The 10,013-nt window shown below is 32.3% G+C and overlaps 1 protein-coding gene across 1 annotated transcript; it reads left to right on the top strand.

Annotated features, from left to right (window-relative positions):
• The first annotated feature begins 8,353 nt into the window (after positions 1–8,353).
• On the top strand, positions 8,354–9,592 carry LOC126882532 (uncharacterized). The gene has a single exon (XM_050647499.1). The coding sequence runs from the start codon at positions 8,354–8,356 to the stop codon at positions 9,590–9,592; it is 1,239 nt and encodes a 412-aa protein (XP_050503456.1).
• The last annotated feature ends 421 nt before the right edge of the window (positions 9,593–10,013 follow it).

Raw genomic sequence — 10,013 nt, 5'->3', positions numbered from 1 at the left:
ACAGAATTAAAACGGAAATGGCAAGTGAAAACGTATTAACACATTTCGACCCGAGAAAACCTCTAATCATAGCCACGGATGCTTCACCAACAGGACTTGGAGCAGTCCTTTCACACATAGTTGAAGACGGCTCAGAAAGACCGATAGCTTTTGCGTCAAGAACCTTAACCAATGCCGAAAAGAAATACAGTCAGATTGATAAGGAAGCGACTGCGATATACTGGGGTATAAAGAAATTTTTTCATTTTTGCTATGGGCGAAAATTTACTCTGATTACTGACCACAAACCGTTAACATCAATCTTTCATCCCCACCATAATCTACCAGAACTGAGTACAATGAGACTTTTTCATTATGCTCATTTTTTATCTGGATTTGATTATGATATACAGTACAGAACAAGCACAAAAATGCTAACGCAGACTTCTTGTCGCGGTTTCCTGTTGAGAACACAAATACATATGAAGTAGATCAACATGGCTTATACCAAATACAACAAATTCAGATATTAGAAATTAGCCCAGATATAATCGCTAAGGAGACAGAAAATGATATCGAATTACAGAAAATAATTAAAGCACTAAGAACAGGTCAATCTCTGAAACAATATGGATACAAAGACAATGAATTTACTTTACAAGATGACTGTATTTTAAGAGGAACAAGGGTCGTAATACCACATAAATTTCGTAAATTTATTCTTAACGAACTGCACGCGGGACATATTGGTATATTAAAGATGAAACAACTAGCACGCAGTCATGTCTACTGGAAAAATATTGATAAAGATATTGAAGAAAAAGTGAAATCATGTAGATCATGCCGTTTAGAACAAAATGAACCAGCAAAGACACATTTACATCACTGGGAAGAGCCCACAGGTCCCTGGCAAAGAATCCATATTGACTTCGCTGGACCAATTTCTGGTTCTCAACTATTCATTGTGGTAGATGCATATACCAAATGGGTGGAAATTATATCTACAAAGGTAACAACTAGCTCGTGGTGTATACAAACGCTAAGACAAATATTTGCCACGTTCGGAAATCCATATGTGCTGGTATCTGACAACGGCCGACAATTTGTTTCAGCAGAATTTAACAAATTTCTATCCAATTGCGGTATCACCCATAGAACTATTGCTCCATATCACCCAGCAACGAACGGTCAAGCAGAACGATTTGTACAAACTATAAAAAGGACCCTGCGCAGCTTAGCGGGGGAGAGCAATAGCTTAACTGATAAACTATTTAAAGTACGAACACGTTTACGTCGTACACCAGGTGTTAACGGTTTCACCCCGTATGAGCTTATGTTCGGACGAGAAATTAGAACGGATCTTCATGCAATGTTAAGAAAACCTTGCAAACACACAACTTCCTTTCCATCAGACAGGCCTACACCTGGTAGGGAATTTGCCTTGGGAGACAGAGTTCAGGCTAGAAAGTACTGCAGTGATCAACGATGGGTATTTGGAAAGGTAATCAGACGCATAGGTTACTTACATTATGAAATACGAACAGATGATGGTCTACTTTGGAAACGTCACTTAGATCAGCTGCTGCCAGCACCTCTAGTCTTGTAGTTGGGAATTGGGGCGGAGGACTGTTATATATTTAGTAGTTAAGATCTAAGGCTACTAATATCTACATTAGTTACTAATGTTTTTATGTTTCTAGATTAATATAATGTTGTCACTGTCATTAATTATAATTGAATAAATACTGTTAACATGTCCATTTCTTGTATAAAATAGTAACCCTAGTTGCAAAATAGCAATAATTGCGAAAAAAACATACAAAAACAAGTATTCGCATTTTACGTTTTTCAACCATTTATGCTACACTTAGGAGCTTCATATTTCCCCTGAAAAACTTTATGATACAGTAAAACAATACTGTAAATTTCATTAAGATCGGTTCAATAGATTTTGCAAAATAAATTTTGCAATACAGCTTTCGCAAAAAAAATTCATTTTTTAAAAATGTTACAGGACTGAAAGTAAAGCAGATAGCAAGTTGAATTTTTTTTTTGCTTATAGAAATGTACTATACCTTTCATTTGCAATTTTCAAAATTAAAATCGATTAATTACCACGGCGTCAGAAAGTTTTTGAAATAAACAATAATTTTTGGTGCTACGCGCAGGACAGCTGTGTTCCATTCACACAGGTTGATTTCCACAAAAATTTCTTCTAATCTTTATCTAATATATTACTTTCTTACTCTATATTTTGTTGTATTTTAATATTTTAATTCCACAAAAATCAAACTAATTTTATTATTGTTTGTGAAATATTGTTTAAACAATTGAATATGTTCAAAAATAATAAACTTTTATTATTTAAGTTAAAATATATGAACAAAGAAAGTTTTTGCTAATAAAAGTGTTATTTCAAAGGATAGAGTATGTGTTTTTATTTTGCAATAAACAAATTTATTTATTTATATCAAAATGTCATAAAAATTAAAATGTATCAATCATTATAAAAGGTCATTGAAATGCCCAATCAGAGCAACCTATCCGCTGTCCTGCGCGTAGCACCAATAATTAATGCTTATTTAAAAAAATTCCTGACGCCGTGGTGTTAAGCGATTTTAATTTTGCAAAATTGCAAATGAATGGTACAGTACACTTCTATGGGCAAAAAAATTTTCAACTTGCTATCTGCTTTATTTTCAGTCCTGTAACATTTTGAAAAAATGAATTTTTTTTACGAAAGCTGGATTGCAAAATTTATTTTGCAAAATCTATTGAACCGATCTTAATGAAATTTACAGTATTGTTTTACTGTATCATAAAATTTTTCAAGGTGAAATACGAAGGTCCTAAGTGTAGCATAAATGGTTGAAAAACGTAAAATGCGAATACGTGTTTTTGTATGTTTTTTTCAAAATTATTGCTATTTTGCAACAATTGTGAGTATTTCTTAAATTTTTAACTAATTCTATATTATAGGAAATTTAGTTACGCAACTTTTATGTCAGTACAACTTTTCTCGGAAATGAATACTTTTAAAGTTATAATCAAAAAACCAAGAAAAAAATCGAATTTTTCCTTAATTTTTTGACATTTTGTTTATTTAAACAATGTTCCGGACCTTTTTGAGAGGGAGGATAACTCGAATATTATTATTTGATTTATTTTCAAGCAATTTCTGCAAAAAAATTTGAGTCACCTCTCAACGTCCAAATGTACTAATATTTTTACAGATCCGCCTTGGTCTATTAGGAGCTTCATATTTCTCCCTGAAAAACTTTATGATACAGTAAAACAATACTGTAAATTTCATTAAGATCGGTTCAATAGATTTTGCAAAATAAATTTTGCAATACAGTTTCGCAAAAAAAATTCATTTTTTCAAAATGTTACAGGACTGAAAGTAAAGCAGATAGCAAGTTGAATTTTTTTTGCTTATAGAAATGTACTCTACCTTTCATTTGCAATTTTCAAAATTAAAATCGATTAATTACCACGGCGTCAGAAAATTTTTGAAATAAACAATAATTTTTGGTGCTACGCGTAGGACAGCTGTGTTCGATTCACACAGGTTGATTTCCACAAAAATTTCTTCTAATCTTTATCTAATATATTACTTTCTTACTCTATATTTTGTTGTATTTTAATATTTTAATTCCACAAAAATCAAACTAATTTTATTATTGTTTGTGAAATATTGTTTAAACAATTGAATATGTTTAAAAATAATAAACTTTTATTATTTAAGTTAAAATATATGAACAAAGAAAGTTTTTGCTAATAAAAGTGTTATTTCAAAGGATAGAGTATGTGTTTTTATTTTGCAATAAACAAATTTATTTATTTATATCAAAATGTCATAAAAATTAAAATGTATCAATCATTATAAAAGGTCATTGAAATGCCCAATCAGAGCAACCTATCCGCTGTCCTGCGCATAGCACCAATAATTAATGCTTATTTAAAAAAATTCCTGACGCCGTGGTGTTAAGCGATTTTAATTTTGCAAAATTGCAAATGAATGGTACAGTACAGTTCTATGTGCAAAAAAATTTTCAACTTGCTATCTGCTTTATTTTCAGTCCTGTAACATTTTGAAAAAATGAATTTTTTTTACGAAAGCTGGATTGCAAAATTTATTTTGCAAAATCTATTGAACCGATCTTAATGAAATTTACAGTATTGTTTTACTGTATCATAAAATTTTTCAAGGTGAAATATGAAGGTCCTAAGTGTAGCATAAATGGTTGAAAAACGTAAAAGGCGAATACTTGTTTTTGTATGTTTTTTTCAAAATTATTGCTATTTTGCAACAATTGTGAGTATTTCTTAAATTTTTAACTAATTCTATATTATAGGAAATTTAATTACTCAACTTTTATGTCAGTACAACTTTTCTCGGAAATGAATACTTTTAAAGTTATAATCAAAAAACCAAGAAAAAAATCGAATTTTTCCTTAATTTTTTGACATTTTGTTTATTTAAACAATGTTCCGGACCTTTTTGAGAGGGAGGATAACTCAAATATTATTATTTGATTTATTTTCAAGCAATTTCTGCAAAAAAATTTGAGTCACCTCTCAACGTCCAAATGTACTAATATTTTTACAGATCCGCCCTGGTCTAATGCTCTAATTCCAATAGATTTCAAATCATTTTCTAGGTTGTCTTGGTACCTAAGTCTCGGTCTTCCTCTTGTTCGTTGTCCTATCGGCCCTCTTCGGTCAATAACTTTTCTGACTACGGCATCTTCCTCTCGTCTGACTACATGACGTGTCCATCTAAGGCGTGCTTAGACAGTAGCTTAGTAACTTAATGAATTTTACAACGTCAGGTTCTCCAAAACTTCTATACCTTTATACGTATCTGAGGATATTATCCCCTGGAGTTTTTGATGAGTTCCTGAATGCGGCCGAAAATGTTTTAGATTATATTGTGTAATACTTCGTATAATATTTCCTTTTTTTTAATTACGTGTGCTTATTTTATGCCACACCCTAAATAGAAATAAGTATTTGATTTCTTCGTCCTATTAAAGAGCAGTATAGTTAAATTCTTTTTAGGAAAATATCCACTAAGCCAAGCAATAAAAGAACAAAAATCAACTACACATTATGAACGTAATATACATTACTTTACATACATTGCTACAGAGAAGGTTCCCATTGATTTAAATCTGGTGGGATGTAGAGTAATATTTTTAGTTTATTTTATGTGCTATTATATTGAAAACTTAGTCTTTTGGTAGCAGTTGCCGCTAGGGCATCCCTGCCATTTCGTTCGTTGCAATCCGTGACTGCACGCCGGGGTTTGTCCTGGTTGGGTCAGAGAGAGCAGCATATGTGCCTCCTGATTAGAGACTAATAAGTTTCGAAACCGGTAGAGGTGCTTGCTGCACTCTCTGACAACTAGAACTAGAATATAGTGCGGCTGTAGTTTCGTGTTGCAACGAAATTGAAAATGGTTATTCATTTTTTATTTACATGTCTACTCCGATTGGAGCACGAAGGGAACCATTCTCGTTGGAACTGTACCGCGCTGAGCAGATGGGACGTGAATTATAAATTGTAAAATTCCCTCATCTTCTTTAGTCTCAGCATCCGTTATGGCTTGCAAATTGTAGAAGCCTCGAAGGTGTAACCAGAGAAGGTTCCCATTGTTTTCGGTCTGGTGGGATGTAGAGTAATATTTTTAGTATTATTTTATGTGCTATTAGATTGAAAACTTAGTATTTTTTTAATATACATACATTACTTCAAAAAATCGTTTTCATTTACCCACATTTTATAGGGTCAATAGCGTCTTGACAGTAGTGATTAATATAAATATAAATATAAATATACCAAACGACGTCAGATCTGGACTCATGATCCCCTTCCTCCTATCGTATACCATCGTAATAAGCGAAGTCCCCATTCCTTCTTCTCTACGACGTAGTTTTTGGATGTTCCCTAATATCACATGTTCTGCCCATCTTAGTCTATAAGTCTTTGTGACACTAGATTTTTCTTTCCCAACATAGTATCTCATTCGCTCACACTCTCTGCAGGAGTCATAATATGTAACTTTAAGGATTTTGCGTTACAATTCTATTCCCTTTTAATTTCACTTTAACGTGTACAACAATAATTGTAACTAACTTTTTATTGAATAAACCTATCTGGTACTAAAAGCAACCAACCCACTCTTAACAGCCACTGTTTAATTACTTTTTACACCTAGAAGTGCATATAAACTGACGTAATTCTAAAACACTGTTACGAAATGCAAATATTAAAATATAAAAACAAACACAAAATATTTAATTTGAAATTCGAACTCAAAAGAGATATCGGCATTTTATTTGGCTAAGTGATTTAAGAAAACAATAGATACTGTAAACACAAACACGCAGAATGTTTATATTAAGTAAATATAAACATATCTGGAATTTTAAGTAGGTATTATGAATTTTATATGCCCACAAACTTCTGATAGGTGATGAGAATATAAAAAATGTTTATATAAGCAATACTTGAGATCGCTTCTGGTGTATGGATTTGCACATGACCACACATAAATAGTTATTAAACAGTAGTTTAACAAGTAATTTTAGTGTTGCTTATTTAAAAATAAAACTCTACAGGGCTGGCGAAGCTCCTTGATAGTCTGAGCCATTTTTCAAAATTTGAAATTTTTCGCGAGCCGCAATTAAACAATTATTTAAAAAGTGTAAAATAAGCATCACATTTTTCTCTCAGTGTTTTGATTTCACGAATTTTAAAGTGAAATAAAATGTAAAAATAAAATAAAAATTCCATTTTTATTCAGTTGCAATGCAAAGGCAAAACCGTCTTATTTTTCACTTAGAACAGGGAGCGCAGACCAGCACTCTAAATCGACGATTTTCGAATCTATTTGGAGTCATCATCAGAGAGCCGTAGGTTTGCTGCTCTCTGCCCGAAGTGACAAAATCACGAAATCTTATCCCAGAGACATATAAAAACATATAGCATAAGAGCTGTGAAACATTTTTGAGTAAGTATTTTAGGCAACCTGAAATTCTTTCAGGTGACTCTTCCATGATAGCCTAATACAAAAATGCCGGTCTGGCTGGAGGGTAGCAGTTATTTTCCCCAAAATATCCCCCCCCCCAAAATTAAAAAAAGGTAAATATTGTTATTAAAAAAATATCATTGACGTGACTTTAAAGTAAATTTAAATATTCAAATATAAAGAAAATAAACAGGCCAGGCGATTTGAGGGCGATTTTAACTCTGCAAGATGCATGCATGGGCGCCTCAGGATTATTTTCAGGGGGTCATCTGAACTTTAGAAGATTTCGTCTGAATCAGTACATACTATTAACGAGTATTGTGAGCGACAAGGTCTATGCGAAATGTTAAAACCCAACCTGTGATAATCCGGTATTGATACCTATTGTAACACAAACCCCCAGAGAGACATTACAGAGTTGTACTAACCTGTATCCAACATTCAAATAAAATTACCGAAGAAATGTTAAATTTTAAATAATTAGTTTGTTTAAATGATTTTACAAATTGATCTTAACAATGGTTTTTAGCAGTAAACAATCTCGCAATATAGTATTAAAAAAATACTTGAGTTCATCCTTTTTTTTAATTTAGGACTGGCAAAATAACAGCTATTTGTATAACAAGGAAGCAAAGTGCTACTTTTCCTCCCGAGAATGAAGTTTACTTCATTCAAGAATCATTCAAGGGAGGAAAAGTACAACTTTGCTCCCTACAATCAGGTCAGGAAATTAATACTTTCGGTAGAGGTATCTAGGTGGAAAAATATTTTTCAGTTACGAAAATAAGTAGACATTTTGTTTTGTGGGTTCGTCAATGAACACTATTTATCGATATACACAAAATAAAGTAAAACTTATTCCAAATCATCGTCATTAAATATTTTTGTAAAATTCTATCAAAAATATGATGTCTTTGTTTATAACTATAACATTTAAAAATAATTAAGAGAAATTCCTGCGGTTGACCTGAATACAAATTTACAAACAATTTTATATTTCCGGTAATTGCTAAGTACTTAGTAAGTGCATTTTCGTAGAATCATTAAATGGGGCGGGATCATTGTCACAATATTTAAATAACGGAATTAGTCATTCTTAAGCAGTATATTTTGTGGTTCTTTCAGCCAGAGTTTGTCGAAAAAAGTGTTGTGATATATTTAATACTTAATAGGTATATTTTCGTAGAATAAATAAATGCGGCGGGATCATTGTCACAATTAAATATTTAAATAACGGAATTAGTCATTCTTAAGCAGTATATTTTGTGATTCTTTGAGCCAGAGTTTGTTGAAAAAAGCGCGTTGTGATATACAATTTAGTATTTATCAAAGAACAATATGTGGCGGCCATGGGAAAGTGATATGCATTTACCTGACGAAAATGAACCTACGGATAATTTAGAAGATGAAGATGAAAGTGCGGGGTCAAGTACTCAGCAAAGGAAGAATTTGTGTGTAGCTGAGCAAAATATGGTGTTAGATGTATTTGACGGACTTTCTAAAAAAATGAACAGATATGAAGCTGTTAAGCAAACAGCGATATTAACCAAAATTTCTTGTGCAACAGTGTACCGTTTAATAAAGACAGGTTCGAAAAGTAGAAAAACAAGAAAGGATTTGGGAAGCTCTAAAAAAATTCAACCTCACCTCTTGGAACCTATTAGTGAGACAATATATAATATGTATGCAGCTAAAATTATGCCTAACCTAAACAATATCATGGCAAAATTAAAAGAAAAACATATGGTTCATGATTGTTCCACAAAGACTCTGGGACGATTTTTGACCAAAAATGGTTTTAAATATAAAACTGTCAATAAGAGACAAACCATAATGGAAAGTAGCCGCCTAATAAAATGGAGGAATGAATATATCGAAAAAATTTTACAATACCGCAGTGAGTGTCGAGAAATTTATTATCTGGACGAGACTTGGTTTGATTCCCACGAAACGATAGATAAAGCCTGGACAAACGGTTTAAGCAAATGCCAAATAGATGTACCCCATTCTAAAGGCAAGCGAATTTGCATATTACATTGCGGAGGACAACATGGATGGGTGAACGATGCGTTATTGTTGAGTTCCAAAAGTATTAAAGACAGTTCTCTAGACTACCACCAAGACATCGAAGGGACGCTTTTTGAATCGTGGTTTGAGAATACATTACTCCCAAATTTAAAAGCAAATAGCGTGATTGTTATGGACAATGCATCATATCACTCCAGATGCATTAAAAAAATTCCAACCAAACAGAGTAGAAAGGATGAAATTCAAGAATTTTTAATAGCCGAAGACCTATATTTTGAGGATCATTACACCAAAGATCAACTAATTCAGGTTCTTCATACAAAAGTCGTAACTAAAGAACATATTGTAGATAAATTAGCCACTAACAATGGACATACGGTTTTAAGATTACCTCCATATTACTGTGTGTTGAATCCCATAGAATTGCTATGGGCTCAGTTAAAAAACCATATCCGGAGGAACAACACATCTCCAAAAGATGCCCAAAGTGTTGTCGAACTAATAAAAACGGAGTTCAAAAATATCAGTGCTCAAAACTGGCAGCTATAGCTCAAAATGCTATAGAACATGTAAAGAAGATTGAAAAGGATTACATGAAAAATGTCCCAGCCTTGAAGAAAATTATTATTAATTTGGATGAGAGTGATGAAGAGAACGATAATGACGATGAGTTGGAATAACTTTTAAATCCAACTGGAAGATCCCAAATGAATGTGAATTTTCGAAGTGGCTAGTATATCATTTAATTTATGATAGTAAAAAGACCAATGGGTAACTTTTTGTGGCATCACATGTGACATGTAAGTAAATAAGAACCATTTTTTTCATACCTGTAAGTCTAATTTTAACCTGTTTTACTTTAACTTATGATGGTGTCATGTCCCCCAAAAGCTTTTTCCATGTAACAACGACGACTTTCGTTGCACAGTTTTTTACTTTTTTACAAAATATATACCTTTTACAAAAAATT

This window comes from Diabrotica virgifera, chromosome 3, assembly GCF_917563875.1.
Source record: "Diabrotica virgifera virgifera chromosome 3, PGI_DIABVI_V3a".
Classification (NCBI taxonomy): Eukaryota; Metazoa; Arthropoda; class Insecta; order Coleoptera; family Chrysomelidae; genus Diabrotica; species Diabrotica virgifera.
Note: the sequence above shows the minus strand (reverse complement) of the source record. Positions and strands in the feature narration are given on the sequence as shown.